Source organism: Patagioenas fasciata, chromosome 11 (genome assembly GCF_037038585.1).
Source record: "Patagioenas fasciata isolate bPatFas1 chromosome 11, bPatFas1.hap1, whole genome shotgun sequence".
NCBI lineage: Eukaryota > Metazoa > Chordata > Aves > Columbiformes > Columbidae > Patagioenas > Patagioenas fasciata.
Genome location: NC_092530.1, coordinates 13,234,198 through 13,252,936, shown reverse-complemented (window position 1 = coordinate 13,252,936; position 18,739 = coordinate 13,234,198). Strand labels below are relative to the sequence as shown.

The 18,739-nt window shown below is 41.6% G+C and overlaps 1 protein-coding gene across 9 annotated transcripts in view; it reads left to right on the top strand.

Moving 5' to 3' along the window:
- Nucleotides 1-598: 598 nt before the first annotated feature.
- The window catches only part of HDX (highly divergent homeobox), a 46,354-nt gene continuing 28,213 nt past the window's right edge, over nt 599-18,739 (top strand). For 3 of the 9 annotated variants that reach the window (XM_071813466.1, XM_065846430.2, XM_065846432.2), the window contains exons 1-4: nt 599-731; nt 7,090-7,236; nt 11,364-12,491; nt 17,411-17,464. In XM_071813466.1, coding sequence (XP_071669567.1) covers nt 7,090-7,236; nt 11,364-12,491; nt 17,411-17,464 — 1,329 coding nt within the window. In that variant the 5' untranslated portion in view covers nt 599-731. Of the gene's footprint in view, nt 732-1,176; nt 1,296-4,204; nt 4,351-6,687; nt 6,945-7,089; nt 7,237-11,363; nt 12,492-17,410; nt 17,465-18,739 lie in introns of those variants that run through there. The other 6 variants (XM_071813464.1, XM_065846424.2, XM_065846425.2 and 3 more) reach the window with 6 other exon arrangements.

Sequence of the window (18,739 nt, the reverse complement as noted above, 5' to 3'; positions counted from 1 at the left end):
TCATGTAATTGAAATCCTGACCCTTCCTGGAGCATTTCAGATTTTACCAGAAACACCTACTTGCCTGCCGAGAGCAGCACGATAAAAAGGTTGTAAAACATGGTACATTTTATTTAGTTTACTATTCAAGAAGCATTTGGACAACGCCCTCAGACACATGGTGTGAATTTTGGGATTGTCCTGAGCAGAGACAGGAGTCGGACTCGATGATCCTGGTGGGTCCCTGCCAACTCAGGACATTCTATGAGTTTATTTCCCTCTGCAAACGCGGGTATCTCTTCACATGCCCCCCGCTCCCGGCCCGCGGGCGGGGCTGCGGGACGGCCCGGTGACCTCGGCAGTGCCCCGGGGCAGGTGAGCGGGAGGGGCGCCACAGCCGGGGCCGTGAGGGAGCCCGGGGCTGTGCGCGGAGGCGGCCCCGCCGCTGAGGGCCCGGGGGACAGCGCTGCCCCGCCCGCCGCTCCCCGCGCTGAGCGGCCGCTCCCCGGCGCGGCCCCTCGGCCCGCGCTGCCCGCAGCGCGCGCCCCCCCGGGCTGGGGGGCGGGGGCGAGCTCTGTCCCGGCCGGCGCTGATCTCAAGCTGCCATTGGCCGCTGTCTGCGCTGACGTCACGATCATGATGAGAATTAATGATCGGAGGCGCTGATTTCATTGTGTGACGCCGGGACCGACCCAGCCGAAACCGGCTGAATCCGGAGCCCCGAGCCCCCCGCGCCAGCCCCGCACAGCACGGTAAGCCCGGCAAGCCCGGCGCGCCGCGCGGGGGCGGGCATCAGTGGTCCCGGGAGGGGGTCGGCTGGGTCCCCGGCCGCGGGGGGCAAGGCGGGCGGGGGGGAGGAGGGTGGTGATGATGATGGTGATGATGGTGATGATGATGATGATGGTGGTGATGATGATGCCCCAGGACCGGCGGCCCGGCGGTGGGGGAGGGCGGCCGCGCGGGCTCACGGCTGCCGAGCCGCCTCGGGCGCGCATGCGCACTGCGCTTCCCCGGGGGGCCCCGCACAGGCAGGCGCTGTGCGCATGCGTACGGTGCGCCGTTGGGGAGGTGGGGGGAGCGGGGCCGCGAGCGCTTGCGCCGGTTCGGCCGCACTGCGCCTGCGCTTGCCGCCGCCGCCGCGTGAGCGGGTTCGGGCGGGGGCCCGCTAGAGAGAGCGCGTGCGCGCTGCTGCGCGTGCTCCGCACGGCGGCTGAGGCGGCAGTGCCGGGGCGTCCCCGCGGGGCCGGGCCGGTCACCGGGGGGGTTTTATCTCCCGTTTCCTCTTCCTTGAGCTGTGAGCCCCTCCTTGCCCCCGGGTCAGTGCAGGGGTAGGGCTTGAGGCCGGGCTGGTGGAGTTGAAGGCTTTGAGGGGGCAGCTGGGGAGGGGTAAGAGGAAAGCTTGTCGCTGCCTCATGGTGTGAGGCCTGCGGGCCCCACACAGGCACAGCAGTAGGGGGTTGTTACACAACGGTTCAAACCTTGTTTCCCGGCAGGACTTATACCTCTCAAAGGTCGTGTTGGCCCTATTTCAGTGCCAAACACAGCCAGTCATGGTGGCACTTGAATGGGGTGTCCTTTTCCTGTCACATTTTAGTTCTCAAGTATTTGAAAGGGAATGAGGAGGAAGAAGCATGCTGGCTGTGCAGTTTGTGGGAAGTTGGTGGTGCCAGGAGAGGTCTCGCTTCTGGACATTCTTGTGTTGCACGTGAGGTTGCCCCATTCCAGGGAACAGCAAGAAACCCCAACCCTGTTCCCCTGTATTGGGTTAGCATGGGGCTTCTGATATTCTAAGTAAGATCACATGTAACTAACCAAAAGTACTTCTCTATCCTCCTAACTGGAGTTTTGAAGCAGGTTACGTTTTCAGAGTAAAACTGCATTTTAGTACTCCTTTCCTTTTTTCTGACGTAGGTCTTACAAATGCTTGTGTACATACTTAAGTTAAAACATGTGGCTAATCCAGCTGAAGTCAGAAGTGTCAGTTACATGAGTAAAACAGGATGGGTTGCATAAGCTTGCAGGGTTGTGGTCATAGGTTATGTTATTAAGTTACTGAGAGCTGTCTAATTTGTCCCTAATGAAGGGCTGAATTTTATAGGTAGAACTGTAATACAATGTTACAAATGCTGTACGCAGTGGAGAAGGAAGCAACTGCGCTGTGAGTCACAGATATTTAAAAGTAGTTTTACAAGCTGGTCTGTGTATTACACTGACAGTCGTGTAGTTGTAACTATTTTGGCCTGTGTAGGAAGGAGGCAGTAACCTACAAATTCAAATTATTAAACATTGTTGCTTTATATACATCCAGTGTCTCCACACAAGGTGTATAAGTTGGAGGCTGGTGGGTTGTTCTCTTTCCATTTGGAGTGTGCAAAAAATCATGAGCATTTGGGACATGGCAAGTGAATTAGGTGATCACTGATACAGTTCAGGTTTCTAAAGCTCTAGTAGTAGCCTCACGGCTGCAGTCTGGTTTTTGTTCATGTATACGGTATCTAATTTTAGTTACAGTTTTGTCTCAGGTTAATGTTGGCACAGAGTTTTTTTTAAAGTTGTGCTAATGGGGATCTGTGGAGGGAAATGAAACAAATTGAGGAGTGTGCTGATTTTCATATTGTATCTGTTATGGATGGATAGGCTAAAACAGTAATAGGCTTACAGACTTTTATAAAGTAACTTTTTTCCAAACAAGTGCTTGTTTGGTGCTGAGTCTAAAAAAACCCGCCTCTCAGGAACTGCTTCTTCCCTTTATCACTGTGTGTTAATCCCTGCCAGTTTTATAGTGGTTTATCCTGTAAAGATTGCTACAATTAGTTACTTTGCGGTGGCTTGTACTCTGAGCGAATTTTCTTTTTTATTAATTATAATTTCACATACAAGACTGTTTTCTGTTACTGCTTAAATGGAGAAGAGTATCATTTTTATTTCCTATTTTTAGATTAATTAGTATTAATGTAGTATGCTCTAAAGAATCACCTTACAAGTACGTTTACTTGGTTCAGCGATCTTAAATATTTAGAGTCATTTTGACACTAAGGCTATAATGCTGTACACTACAGGCAGAATTTAGACCACAGAATTTTTTTTTTCGTTCTTGTGCTGCTTTTTTTGTCTTTTTTTTGCCTCCAGGTGTTTCAAGTAGTCAATGCAGAACAGCTAAGTAACCCTTGAATTTATTTTCCTTTTACATAAATTCACTGACACAGCATTATTCCTATTTTCTTATTGTTGTTCTTTCTTTTGTGGTGCTCCTCGACACCAAGTTGTTTTCATTAGTTTCTCAAAATACATCTCTGGGCTTTACCAGGTCTCCCTGGAGAGATTGTTAATTTTGGAAGTTGAATAAAGTAACTGGAGTGGAAGGACTGGGCATTTCAGGCAAACCCATGGAATAAGTCTTACATCAAGTACCTGTTTCATGAAGCAAATATTCTATGTGAGGAGCAAACTCGGCTTTAGTTCTTCCTTGTTCTCCCCTCTCCACTTGTGCTTGCTCCTGCCACAGCAGGGGAAGGAAGATGGATACTGTGGAAAAAGCTGGTCAACCAGCTAAAGAAGTCTGAAGAAGCTGATCTGTAAGAAGAATCTTCATCTCGTCTGAGGAGGAGCCAGCGTGACAGGTCACAGTGTGTTGGTGCGATTGTCTTTCGTGAGGCTCATGCGCAGAAACTGAAGGGCATGGAGTTCCTGCCTTCGTTCTCATCGCTTCCCAGACTCCATCTCTCGTGTGTCCCCAGCCCCTGACTTTGCACTTAGACTACATTTATATCTCCTGGACCACCACACACAGCAAAGGGGTTTTTCTGCTACTGTGATTTTTTTATTTTTTTATTTTTTTTTATATTCAGTTTAGAAAGGGAATGAGGAACACCACCTCTGTCTTGATGGGTTTACAAAAGGCTGAGGAGTAGGAGGCTGCCTAAATGGAAAGTTGAATGATGTTAGTTGGCCTAGGACACACAGCACGGTTGTAGGAAGTACTGCTTTTTCATTTGTCATAGATTGTTCTCTGCACTGTTGCCTAGAAAGTCACGTACTTGGCCAAAACTACCTTATTTATTGTCAGAACAGGCAGGTATTGAATCCTTAAAAATACTGCTTTGCCACCCCTATCTTTTATTGAAGTGAAAAAAAGACTTGTTCATGGTATTTCAGTTTGCATATTGCTTTGCCTGAATTTAATAGATTTCACAGAGTTTGTTTTTGTGACAAACTCTCTTTTCAGTGCCAATGTGTTGCCAACCAGCTGGACACCTGGCTTACCAAAAGCTTAAATGCATGTTTTCTGAGCTTGGCAAGTCAAGATCAAAATGAAATTATGATAAAAATCCATGTCCTTTTCTAACTTGGAGTCTGAGATTCAAGACAAAGGTGAGAAATCCTGAAGAAACTAGACTGCTTTGTAGGTACAAAAGTTGGGAAAAAGGAGTTTATTTCCTTTGAAAGTACTGTGATTGTTCTGCATAATACTGAGTCCACTATGGAAGTATATGACCTACTGATTCACTTGATACTAATAGCAGTAGTAACACTTAGTAATGTCAGCACTTTGTAAGTTCTCTGATTTGTATGTATTTCCACTGAGCACCAGGGATCTCCCGTATTAGAGAAAATGCAAGAATATCTGAGGTGCACTTGACTGGACTTCAAGGTAGAAGTTACTAAAGCATCTTACAAGTGTTTTGGTTGGCAAGTGTAGTTTACAAGTGATTAAAAAAAAATGCAAAAATGAGATGTTTATTCAGCCAGACCATGACCTCTCTTGAGCTTAGCTAGGCCAAGTCTCTCATGCAATGCATATGAGGTTATCTGAAGATCAAGTGAAAATTATCTTGCAATTGGAGGAGTCTTTACTGCAGTTGATGAGCTGTTTGGAGAGCATGCTGCTTTTTGCTGAGCCTGTGTATAGAAATGCTGAAGCTATTGGATCATGGGCATCATCTGGATCTGGAAAGATAGAAGGTTCATAACTATTTCTGATGAGGTCATTTGTGGGAACTGATTTCAACTAAATAAAACAGGACCACTGGTACTGAAAGAACAGTAGGCACAATAGTGTAAGCTGGATCCTGCCAGTTGTGCAGGAGGAGAAGAACACGTGTTGATTTTGTGATTCTTCTAAGAGTAGCATAAATCAGCTGGTGGCTGCATTGTCATGCATATCCACATGGGTGATCTGAAGCCTGTTCTTAATTTCATGAAGTAGATTTTTATTAACTTTATTGATTTGTTAATGGGCTAATAATTGTCTCCTCTGTTGCTTGCTATAAATTTCTTTAAATAGCAGAGTATTCAGAGCAAGAGTCTCCTTTGCCCAGCTCTGACTTTGACTGAACACATGTTCTGGGGGAGGTACAACCTGGGCAAAGCCTGATTTGTAATGCAGCTGGTAGTGCTGCGTTTACAAATGCACTGGAGTGAGAGGGTAAATAAGAATTAGGAAGAGAGTTTAAAATGTGGTTGAAAAGTCATCTTCTGTTTTAAGTATTATTGAAAACTGTAATCTTTACAACTGGATAGTTAGTGATTTTTCTATCGTCTATTGACGTATGGAGGAAAGTAAACTCCGAAGTGAGAGCTCTGGCCTACAAGCATTGTACTCCAAATTCTGGATATTCATCTTCACTCTACTTCAGCGAGTTTCCTGATCACGATGGGATGAAGAGAAGAGAGTTTGGTGACATGAGTAGGTGGTGAGTGAGTGGATTTGGGTAGGGAGTCTGAAATTGGATGTTGTCCTGTTGTGTATGGTGCTTTTCCTTCATAGAGGCCTGTTGAAGTCTGATATCTGTTACCGCTACGTAGGATAATGATCTTGATTATGATAATGTGAAAGGAGTTGGGTGTCTGCTCATGCTTTTGAGGTCTTAATTTTATTTGCTCTGAACTCGAAGCAGTTCTTTTGCAAAGGTTAAATATATTGCTGCTCTTCTTTCCATCAGAAATTTCCAAACACAACAACTAAAAGCTTTGTAGCTACAAAGGGTTCTCCTGTTTGTTTTATTTTCCTGCAAGGTGATGGTGTGGCTTCTCATTCTTTAGTTTGTTCTGCGTTATTTTGATACATGTGCTGAAAGTGATAAAAATCACTTGTGGCTGGTCACTTTTTTTCTTTCCAAGACACAAAGTTTGCAGGTTTTTTCTGGCCAGCACTTGGCTTGTCTCATCTGGCAGCCTCCTGTTTGGGACAAAATAAGGCCCCGTTCTTGGAATCCTGTGGTGCTGGGGCTCTTTTCTTACGTATAACCAGAGGATTATATTTGCCTGCATAGAGCAAATAACAGGAGCGTAAAACTTCAGTTTGTGATTAGGGAGTCTGTTCTGTACTTGGTAACATTCAGCTGTCTGCCTGTTCCAAGCCACCCTGATTTAGAGCCTCAGGATACAGTTTCACAGTAGCTTGAACCTTTCTAGACACAGGCTGGGATTTGAGTGGTCCCTCCGTGTTAATATTAGTGCACTAACATCACAGGGGGCTGGATGACCAGAACGCCCTAAAACCCTTCTCTCTTTTTGTTTTTTCTTCCCTGAATTTGTCTTCAGTCCTGATCCTTGATCCTTGACTTTGCAGCTGGGAAGCGCTGGTGCTGACACAGCAGAGGAGTAGCATGACCAGCCATAAGGGAGTGCAGGATTTGCTGAACTCAGAGACTGTGGAAACTTTACTCATGCCAAACAGTCACCTTTGCTTTATCTCAAATTTTGTCTCTTTTCTTGGCAGGGCAGGGGAAGCAAACCTGCTGATACTGTTGGAGCCGCTGGTGTTATTCTGTTTTGCCTAATGCCTTTTTCTGTTTTAAGGGAGAAACTTTGTCTGAAAATAGAGGCTCTTGGACCTAGCAATGCAATGTGATATTTATTTATGAAAGGCTGTCAGTGTTGTTCCAAACATGTAGCTCACCTGTTCAACTTGAGTCCCTCACGAAGGAATCATTATTGCTGACTGTAACAGGGTTTTTTGGAAAGTAAGTAAAAGTGTTGGTAAAGTACTCCATAAAGAAAACAAGTCAGCACTTAGCCTTATCACAAGAAATATAAATGAGAGCGTGTGCATTCTACAAGTATTACAGTTTTTACACAAATTTTCAGAGTATCTTCTTTTATTTTTAGATGAATCTGCGTTCTGTATTTACTGTAGAACAACAAAGGATATTACAGCGTTATTATGAAAATGGAATGACAAATCAAAGTAAAAATTGCTTTCAGCTCATATTACAGTGTGCACAAGAAACAAAACTGGACTTCAGTGTAGTCAGGGTAAGTACTGAGGCCTTCCAAATTTGTATGTTAAACTTGCACACATTCATTTCTCTGTGTAAAATCTGTGTAGAGGACTGGAGCCTCTTACTTCATATTTGTCTTAAATCAGACTTCAGTACACTTACGTGACTTGTTCATTTTTATCCAGTGAGCCTGTTTATAGTTTGTTTTCACTGAAATGTCTTCACATGATTGCTGTTTTTAGCAGGGGCTTGGATTGCACAGGGAGTGACTGATGTTTGTTTGGTTTGGGTTTTTTGCTTGTTTGTCTTTTGTTGGTGGTGTTTTGGTTTGGGGTTTTTTGTTTGTTTGTTTGTTTTTTATTAAATTGCCAATTGGAAACCTTGTGCAATGTATTGTACCAAAGAAAGGTCCTGGTTTTAGGAAGCTATTCTTAAGTTAAACAAATTGCTATAACCTAATGTATTTGGGGGAATAATGGTGGAAAGATTTCTTTTGACACTCTTGTCTCACTTATATTCCATATCACAATCGTAAATATTGTGCTCCCTCATGGTTATTTAAAGTGAGTACATTCTTTTCTTATTAAAAAAGAATGTCACTAGTGTGAACAGGAGCTCTTCCAAAGTCTATGAATTCCATGGGAAGGGAAATAATAATCCCTTTGTGAAACATTAGACAACAAAATGGCTGTTGTCTCGGAGCAGAAATAGAAATCATGAAGCATTAGCTGAAAAAATAACAATGGTAATGTAGCTACCAGGAGTTGCTGCAACACTGGACACTGAAGAGGAAGAAGTAAGACTAGCCTAGGGTTTTTTTTTTTAAAATGGTATACCAGTGATATATTGACAATAATGACCCCTTCTGCTCCCTGATCTTACCAGGATTCCCCTTCCTCAAAATACTCTGGAAATATTAAAACTTCCTTCCTCAGCTCTAGGTGGCAGGAAGTCCTGAAAGTCAGCCAGAAATTCAGACTCCCTGGAACAGACAGACAGATGTAACAGGAATCTGGATGCTGATGATGCAGTCAGAGCCTCGGTTTCTATTTTTATTCTGATTGAAGGCCCTAGAGGAGGCAGCCAGTCTCTCTTCTACTTGCAGTCTTCATTCACTCTCCATCTTCATATTTCCCTTTCCTTTACTGCGATAATGTATCATGACCTTTTTCCTTCAGTTTTCTTTCCTTACTGAGCACTCAGTTGCAATACTTACTTTCTCCTGACCTCAGAAGTGCAATGGAAACAGACCCAGCATTTGTCAGATTTTTCTAAGACCTTACCTTTTTCTTCTTTACACTCCTCCTTTTTGCCTCTCCTAATTCCTCCCTTTTTTCTTTCTTCTTTTTTCCTTTCATTTTCCTATAAAACTCTTGAGCAGAGATTAGTACTTCTTTGCACAATGTCTAGCAAAATGATACTTGAGTTGCAGCTGGCACTTGCAGATATGACTGTAATAGGAACATGAATTCCCTAAATGTGATTTATAATTCAAATGTCATAACTCTATGAATATATTCTTTCACCAAATCAGGATTTCTATAGCCTTGTGCCATAGAACTACAACCAGTTTTTCAATCTTGAGCTGGGTTGGAAAAAATAAAAGTCCTATTTATGATTTGATATTCAGATGTAGAGTGAAACTAATGGCCAAGTACAGTTCCCGCTGTGGTGTGTATATGGATTGCAGGACAGTCTGAAGTTCCAGCTCTGCCTGATTCAAACTGGGAATGTAAAATCAGGGTCTTAAATCCCAGGTGAAGTTCTTAGCATTTGGATTTTTGCTTTCTTCTGGGAACTTCTTCTCATCCTAAATAGAAGTTAAGAATTTCAGTAATGTGTCCAGTGTTAGTGAAAGTGCTCCCCAAACTTACCAGTTGGGGAGCTTGATTGAAACAAAGATTCATGTCCCTTTTCTTAGGATATTTTGTATTTAATGGCTGCTCTGTCACATCCCAAATTAATACCATGACCATCAAACTAGTAACAACGTGGAGTTGCCTTTTCAGTCCAAGAGTGTAGTTTCACATAACTCTTCTCTGGGGTAATATCTCACAGTGCTGAAAATGGGAGGTTTTGTATCACTTCCTTTCTCTCTTCTTTCTGTCTTTCTTCTTGTGCTGATCATCTCTTGCATTTACTCAGTTTCAGAGTAACCCAGTTAAATTTGCTAACCTCATCAAAGTGTTTGTTCTTCTTTTTTTTTTTTTTTTCCCCACAAGTCAGTTTTATACCTTTTGAAGAGTTATACTTGTTGATCATTCAGGTGTGTGCTTTTGCTTAAATGGTGGCAGCAAGACACTGGGGATGTGCACAGGAGAATGGGACTCCTTAGGTGTTGCACATCTGGTTTGGGCTGCCTAATGAAACTGTACTTTAATCCCAAGTGAATAGTACTGCTAGTAAGTTATTTGGATTTTTTTGAATGAAAATCTTTTCAGGAAAACCATGAGAAAAACTCCAGATTTTAGTATTACATGGTTAGAAAGGCTGGGGCTGAAATCTCTTTTCCTGGCCCAAAATTTGCAGTGTCTCTAATTATAATTTCTTTCTTGAAAGTTTACAGACTGAGCAGAAATCAGAAAAAAATTTGGTTGTCTAAATTTGTTTTGTGTAATAAAGGAAAGAAGCTTGAGACCTGGAGCTATAATTTGTGTATTTAAACTTGCTTTTGAGAAGAAAAAAAAATATCACTAGTAACAGACTTGATTGCATGCAATAGATCCTGCCTCAAAGTAGACATTTATAAAAATTTGACAACAAAAATGGGTAGAATGGAATGGAGACTTAAGCATACTTCTGTATGGCAGGGATGTGTATTTTCCTGTAGAGAAATGTGTTTACTTCCTTAGCAGGTCTTCCCTTCTTTCCTGTGATGAGGTGGGAACCCAAGACAGGTCCTCAGTGCAGTTTGCTTGTTGTAAGGTCAGAAAGTTCATTGATTAAATCAACTGATTTGGGTTGCTGGATGTTGAGCTCTTGTTTTGGTTTAGTTTTAGGTGTGTAGCAGATGATATCCGGAGTGGTACAGAAAACACTATCTTTGTATCTCTATATGTGTATCTGATCTTTTTCATAACCAGCTTAAGCAGATGCAAGAGCTTATTTTTTGTTCTTTGGCACGTGCATCCTGTTCACTTAGGTCCTCATGTTCAGTACAGACATACCATGGTGAAAGAACTGAGCAGGCCTTGTCTCTCTGATCATGAAAACTGCCAGGAAGAGTTGGGTGGTGCTTATGCTTCCCGTGTTAGAGCTGATGTTTCCACCAGATTAACTCTTTTTCTTCAAATACTGAAATTAATACTTCCCCTTCAGTTATTTTAGCTGTATCTTAGTGTGTTACTTGCAGGACAGGCTTTCCTGTGTGTTTAAAGCAGCAGTATGCTTTAACCTGTGCACAACTGCTGTAGTACTGGCATTTTTTCTTTTTTTTCCTCTGCTTTTACACAAAAGCATATACTGTCATTTTCACTTCTGGGAACATCCATAATAGCAAACTTCTGTTGGAATCTAATCCCAGTAGTCCTAATCTGGTCTATTTGTGTCTTTGAAAAGTGGGGTTTGACATCAGATCTTGATTTGTGCAGCTGAAAGAGGAGAACTTAGTCCGTAGGTCTAAATACTTCACAAAATTGTTTTGTAATTGTCTGACAGAGTTCTTCTTTTTCTTCGTCTCATCTAAATTCAAGAATTGGCACTTTCTCTTCAGGGCAGCTTTAAAGGTCATATCTCTCAGTTACTTGGTTGCAAAAGTTCAGTTATATACCTCAGCGATGGTTCTGCATCCTGAAATACTAAATATTAAAAACGTAAATTGGGGGGAATTAGTCACAGGGATGTCAATTAAATAAATCTTAAGAGTAACTCGAGGACAGGAGGCATGATATAGTTTCAGGATTTATGAGAAACTGGAGCTTTGGAATTGAGACTGGAGTTCTCATGTGTATTAGTGTATGAATCCCAAGCATGACAGTTATGGATTTCCACCCTGTGTTGTTCAGTCTCTCCATAATCGGTAAATGATTTACGTATTTGTAGACTTAGGTCGTTAACTTGAACACTTAACATTTCATCAGATCTGCTTAAAAATGGAATTACCTGATTTTTCTGTGTATTTAATGCTTTGTTTTGTGTGTTGTCGTTGTTTGTTGTTTGCAGACGTGGGTTGGCAATAAGCGGAGGAAGATGAGCAGCAAGAGTGCTGTAGAATCTGGCAGCACTCCCCAAGGGACTGTCGCTACTACTCCTTCAGTACCTCCAGAAGCAGCTGTTAGAAATGTGGTAAATATTGCTCGATCCCAAAGCCAGAAGTCTTCTTGGACCTCTTCTAATAACGATGTGATAGTTACTGGTATATACAGTCCTGCTAGTTCATCCGGTAGGCAAGGATCCACCAAACAGACAAATGTTTCTATGGCAGAAATCCATAAAACCTCCATTCCACGGCTACCGGGAAAAAGTGATACAGAGTTTCAGCAGCAGCACCACATCCCTATAGGACGACAAGTACCACATTGTAAAAATGCTTCCCTATTAGTAGGGGAAAAGACTATTATTTTATCTAGGCAAACAAGCGTACTGAATTCTGCGAACTCCATATATAGTCACACTAAAAAAAGCTATGGTGGTTCCTCAGTCCAGACTGCAGAGTTGGTGTTACCTCAGAAACCCATGATCTGCCACAGACCCTGTAAAGCTGAACCTGTGGGATGTCAACGGCTACAAAAAATGGAACACGCGCCTCTCGTGTCACATGTGCCCCCTGGCCAAAGGGCTAATTCCAGGGACCCTGCTTGTAGCACACAAAACCTGGAAATCCGTGAAGTGTTTTCTCTGGCGGTTACAGACCAACCTCAGCGAATCATGGGAGGGAGCGCGATGCAGAAGCGTTGCTCAGTGGAGGGCAGCTGTCTGTCCATTGCAATGGAAACTGGAGATGTGGATGATGAGTATGCTAGAGAAGAAGAGCTAGCGTCCATGGGAGCACAAATACAAAGCTATTCAAGATACTGTGAAAGCAGCAGTTCTGTTCGAGTAGAGAACCAAAGTGCGGCCTTGTCTGGGCCAGGAAGAAACATGAGCTGTAGTTCACAAATGGTGAACACCAGGGACGTGCCTGACAATGTTCTGTATCATAACAGAGACTACCACTTGCCTGCACGGACCTCCTTACATACAACATCCAGTACGTTATATAACAGTGGTAACCCATCAAGAAGTAACTTTTCTCCTCATTTTACATCTTCAAGTCAACTGAGGCTGTCACAAAACCAAAATAATTACCAGGTAATCTGTCAGTTTCTCTCTGCCTTCAAACCTGAAAGACAAGGTTGTAGATAAGTACTGTTTGCTTTGAAAGTTTGCAGCTAATAAGCAATAGCTTCATCTTTCTGTGGGCTGTGCTCCGTTTACATCTTTCCATAGAGATAACCCCTGTCTAAACACAAGTGCAGGTGGGACTATAGTGTCACAGCACTTACAGATGTAGCCGAGCATGTGGCTGCAGTGAGTAGTCATATGTTGAAGCTCTGTGTGGGCTTCATGGATTCAATAGGTAAACTCTGGTCACAAGAGGAACATCCTGATGATCGCTGATGCATTCTCAGGCCTGTGCTGTCCTGACGTGGCTCAGCAGCGCATGTCACAGCAACAACCTTGTGCTAGAAAAGTATAGAAGACTTTCTCGAATCCATGCCCAAGTCTCTGCTATGGGAATCACAGGGAAAAGGAATTTCTCTAATGCCTTGGTTGTTCCTCTGTAGATACGCTTCACATGCAGCACAGGGGAGGACATGGGCTCATGCTGTCGTTTGTGAGCTGTACAGTTGCTTGTTCTAATTAATGTCACCTTGGATTAGCCCCTCCATCAGCGCTGCCTGTACCCCCTGTGCAGTTGCCAATGTCTTGGGCCTGTTTTGTGTTGGGGATTAGGATCTCCTGCAAGGTAGTTAAGATGGTGGGAGATGATAAGTGAGCAAATATTCTTCCTCTCCCACAGCATCTAATCCAAATACCAGTTTACAATTCAGTATCATAATTTCCTAGTTCTGTAATAAGACCCCTTCAGTGATACTGAGAGGAGAAAACACAGATAATTGGAGAGCTAAAAGATGTTCAGAAGCTACAACACTGACACAGTTTTTCATTTTTATTTTTTTTTTTGTTATAAGCAGAGGAAAGATAGTTGTGCAGGACACATCCAAATTGATTTTTGTTCAGGGATTATTATGCCATCTGGCACAACATAGTCTAGAGACACTGAGTTAAAAGTCTAGAGACTGCCAGGATGTGATACTGCATGCATTACCTTTGTGCATTTGCCTGTAATTACTTTTTAAATTTATCCTGGAAGTGAACCACGTAAAGAACATACCTTCTTTTCTTGTGCATTCCTGACTAGTATGGGGAACAATACTTTGCAAAGGGTTTTTTTGTTTGTTTGTTTGTTTTTCTAACTTGCACCTATATCATGAGGATATGAAAGAAAGCTTTTGAGTCCAAGGAAGTGCCACTTTTCACCAGAATTATTGCTTTTCTTGGTAAACATGAGATTCAAGGAGCATATATACTCTTGATTATATTCTATGTAATAGATGGGACATCTGCAATTCTTATTTATGGCCTTTTGTAAGCTGAACACTTCAGATGAGCTGTTCGTATCCTGTTCTCCCTATTACTGTTCTTACTTGAGTTATGAAAGTCATTAAGTGCTGTTTACTTTTGACATCCCAGTTTCATAGGAGAAGAAAAGCTGTAAATGTGCACGTCTCTTCAATAAAGGGCTTGTAAAGCTGCAAAAGTGCATACAATAGAGTTAAGAAATTTTTTCTTAATTTTCATGAAGTGAAATATATTATTTATACCTCCAACTGTGTGCCCTTGGTACTTTATTTCACTCTTGGAAAAATATCAATGAGATTAATTTCTTACCACTTTTTCAGATTTTTTAATGAAAAGTTAAATATCTTTGATTTGGGATTTTTGGGGCATAGGGACAGTGTCTTTTTAAGCAACTAGAATGCTTCATGGTAGGTGACATTTTTTCTGTGTGATGTGATATGGATCAGAACAGGGAGATCCCTTTTTTTGTTTGTTTTTAGTTCCCCTGTTATAATAATGTATCCATTTTTTGATAAGTGAGGAATAATCTGTACGCCCTTTGACTTCCACACCTGCCTCTCAGACACCTCGTGTGCCTTGGCTTTGGGAATGCACCTTGGACTGAGCGAGCTGTTGTTTCCTGTGTCATCCCTTGCCCTCCCACAGTTTTATACCTTGGAAAAACTGGGCAGGTTGCTATTAATTTACTTATTGCTGCATGACAGTGGCACTTCCAATGCTCATTTCATTACGTTGACAGAATTTCACCTGCTGCTTTCGAAGTCAGTGTAACTAATAGTGTACCCTGCTAGGCTGATAACCAATGTTGTCGGAACCATTAGTTCTGCGCTACTTTAAGTGCACTCCAAGTCCTCCCCTTAAAATTACATCCAATATGATTGCTATTTCATGTAGACACTCCCTTTATAGCTTAATAATATTTGTATCTTAAACTTCAGAGACATAGATTTTTGTAGCAGGCCTGTCTGTATTCTTTTAAACTTACGCAGGATGACACTTTCATACGTAGCCAGTTTCTGTTAGTTTTATTGCCCATGTTTAGCCAATTTATCCATCAGCATAGGAATGAAAATCGTTAAATTTAGGGAGATCTTCCTAAGTTTAAAAATAGATTAAACCTGAGCTCCCTGATCATTGGAGTAGTTAAACATCCAAGCAGATGTTTCTTCCAGGTCAAGACTCTGTGATTTGTCTTTTGATGAAGTAATTACTGTCGTACATTGGTATCTAATTAGCAATTAGTTATAGCTTCCTTACTCATTTATTTAATCAAATTCATGTTAGTGTAACTTAAGAGTAAATTTAATAAAGTGATCAATTTTAATGCCTGAACAATTTCGGTAAACAAATTGTTCAACCTACTTACTTTTCTTAGTTTGGCTTTAAGCACATTGAACTAGAGAGGCTATTCTTGATGGTCCTTCAGGCTGAATCATGATTTAGTCTTGCTTTCCTCCTCCCAACCCCACGGGACAAAAATACCGTTGAAAGTTATGTGTATTTTTAGTTACTTTGTTATACACACTGAAGCACAGTTATCTAATTTAGCCCTGTCTTCTTCAAGGGAAAATCCTAAGCCTTGCGGCCAGTACATCAAAATAGGATATAGACATAATGTATATTTATTTCTTTTTAAGATTCACTTTAGGGATGCTGCTTTATATGAATGAGCTGCAAGTTTGCTTTGTTTAAGGAAATTGGGCTCTTTTTTAGTGTTTCAAAATGATTTGTTTTCTTCCCTGGAGACGTTTGAAGACAAGAGGAGGACTTTCTTGCTAACTTTGGGAAGTGCTGTTTTTTGCTAGGGTAAGCCACGTGGTCTTCTCTGGAGAGACTTGGACAAAATCTTTCCTGACACTCATTCTTGTAACAGGAGCGGAGTTGCCATTGCCATAGGTTTCCCTCCGCTGTATTTCTGGGATGAAATACTTCCAGCTGCACAAGTGGAGAGAAGTTGGCAACAGACAAGTGTTCCAGTACCTTGAATTTTGTCCAGCATCTGCCAGAGCTGCTGTTTCTGAGACACAATAGTTTTTCAGAGATGGGGGTTTCAGGTTGTCATTTTGCAACTCACAGTAGCCACTGCTGGTGCTCTAGAACTGAAGTTACACCTGTGGATGCAGGACAACTATCCACCTCATAAAATAAACCCGAACAAAAAAACCCAACTGTGATGCCTTTTTAATAGAACCAGTTTAGAATACTCCTGTGCATGTTGTCTTTCAAGCAGTTCTGTTGAGATAAACAAGGTTGTATTTGGCATCATACCTGTCAGAACTTGTGTGTATTTGTCTTCCTTTAATGTAATGTTTGTAACCCTTTAATGCTCTGCCAGACTGATTGCATTATTCACTTAGAAAAACACTTTCTTCTATAGTCCCACTTGAAATTGGTGAAGGGAAGCCATCTGGGTGGATACTGAGGACACATTTACAGCAGATACTGTGGGTGATGCTGTTGTGGGGGATACAGAATTGTAATAGACATAACTTGTTTGTGCGAAGATGTGTGTGCAACTAAGAATTGAATATTTTAGACACAAAAGCTGATGTAGACTTGCCCTTAGGAGGGGAGGGTGTTCATTTCTAGCCCTTCTCAACTCACCATGTGCTGTAATGAGAAAGCACCTAACCTTAGGTAACCTCCAAGCACTTCCAGCTAAAAACTTGAAGAATAAAAGTATCTTAAGTGCTTGTACACTAGACAAACTGTACCAGGTATTCTATATTTGGCTATGCTCATGCTGCAGGATTCATTGGTAGAGCACTTCCCAAATACAAAAACTTTTAGCATAGTTTACAGTCAGCAGAAGCATGTAGATTTTTCTTCCTCACACATATAGGACATGTAATGATTTGAGATTGAGTCATTTCTTAAGAACCATGTTTAGTCTCCCAAGCATAGCTTGTCTGCAGCGGAAGATGAGTATGGAATCCTAAATAAGCCTAAAATATTCCAAACTATGACACATTTCAGATGACCAGGGAAAACAGTCCAAGAATGTTATTTAATAAAGTCTGACCTCTGGGAGGGATGGAGAAGCAATGGGAATCAAAGCAGCTGATCTCCCCTTCATACCCTTTCCTTTTACTTCTCAAGCCTAAGTCCCTAGTTTTTCTGCTAATACATGAATCCCTAACATCTGACGTTGAATAGCTTAGTTACTAATGTGATAGTATTTTTTCTAAAAGTTTAATGGATATAATTGGAAAATATGTAATGGCAGTTCTGTCAGACACTTGGTCCTGGCTGACTCCAGTCTGCTTAATCTTACTGGTTTTGTGACAAATTGAAAGTGCAAACTTGTGTTCTGAAACGCAGGTTTTGAAATAGCAAAAGTACAGAAACACCCAAGTTGCCATTGTGTTATCTTACCCTCACCCAAAGAAACAGTCATTAGAGTTTTAGTCTTGCAACAGTAAGTCTGAGTGTGACTTTTTGTTTTTAAATCTTGACCTGTTTTAAAGACATGCTTATCAGAATTGAGTGCACAATATTGAAGTTTTGTGAAAGCTGCTCTTTAGCTATCATAGCAACCTAAGCTGCTGTTGTTTTCTGTTCTGTTTCCCCTTTCTCCTCTGCAGATTTCAGGAAACCTTACTGTGCCTTGGATTACAGGTTGTTCCAGAAAAAGAGCAGTGAGTATGTTTCTACTTACATATCTAATGCGCCAGGTGATAGAATGAAAAGTTTATCTAACTGTATTATTGAAAATGTTAATTCTATTTATGTGGTATGGGGCTTTCATTATTTTTCCATTCATACTTTAAATAATACAAACATTATCTGCAGATGGAATGGTTTAGTTACCATAAAATGTATGTGTATCTTTAAAAGCAGGTCAAGGTCATGATCCCAAGTCAGGTGTGTGAATTGTGCTATTAACTGCAATATAACATCTCATTTGATAAGGATGAAGGCTTTAGAGCTCAAAACATGTTTTTTATAACGAAAGTGAAATTGTTGTTAATTGAGAGACACAAGCAAATGCTTGAGAGAGTAACTCCCTCTACAGTTACTCTGTGCATATGCACAGAATCAGTCCATGCTATCTCTAGTAACTTTCTCAAATCTTATTTTATCTGCAAAAATGTCATTTTATGTTAGGCAGAATCAGCCACGTTGGTGTCCTCAGTTCACAAATTACTCCAAGGCATAATATGAGGTATGAAACAGCTTTTTTCAGGAAAACACTTCTGTCCAACTCTTTCATTTGTTCAGCATTTCCATTCATGGGTAGTCTGCAAGCTTCTCTTTGAAGAGCAGGTCGATTCTGCTTGCTTACCATGAAAATACACCCTAAACCTGCCAAGTGGGTGGTACAGCCAAGCTTTCAAGAGACTGTTACGTATTAGTCCAGCTATATCAGAAGCAATAACTAGGGAGATGACTGTCGTGATGACAGCACTTATCCCAGCGAATCCCCCAAACCACCGAGCTGGCAGCGTCACATGTGCTGCTTTGGTAACGGAAGAACCTTTCTTTGCCTTTTCCTCCCTGCTGTACCTGGTATTTTTTTCCTTTTTTTAAGGTATTTTTAGTCCTTCTGTTAAGTCTTCAAAAGCTGTGAGTATGGTAGCATCTCCTGAATAAGTAGGGATCATATTAATTATTATTAATTATGTTTTCTCTTGGACTTTTGCCAGGTCTCAACTGTAGCACACCCCTAGTTTCTGCAGACTTTAGCAGTATTGTTTAGTTCTTACTATATAGAAGACACTTTATAAAAGCATCTCCCAGAGGAACCAGTAATTTTGTACAAATCCTGTTGATGATCATTCCCTGTGATGCTGTCCCCTGCCTTCTAGCACTGGATCCGCTTTTGAGGCACATGGTCATGCTAACACAAGCTGTAGAACAAATTTCCACAATAAGTCCAAAACCTTTGAGGATGTGGAGAAGTGCCTGTTTAT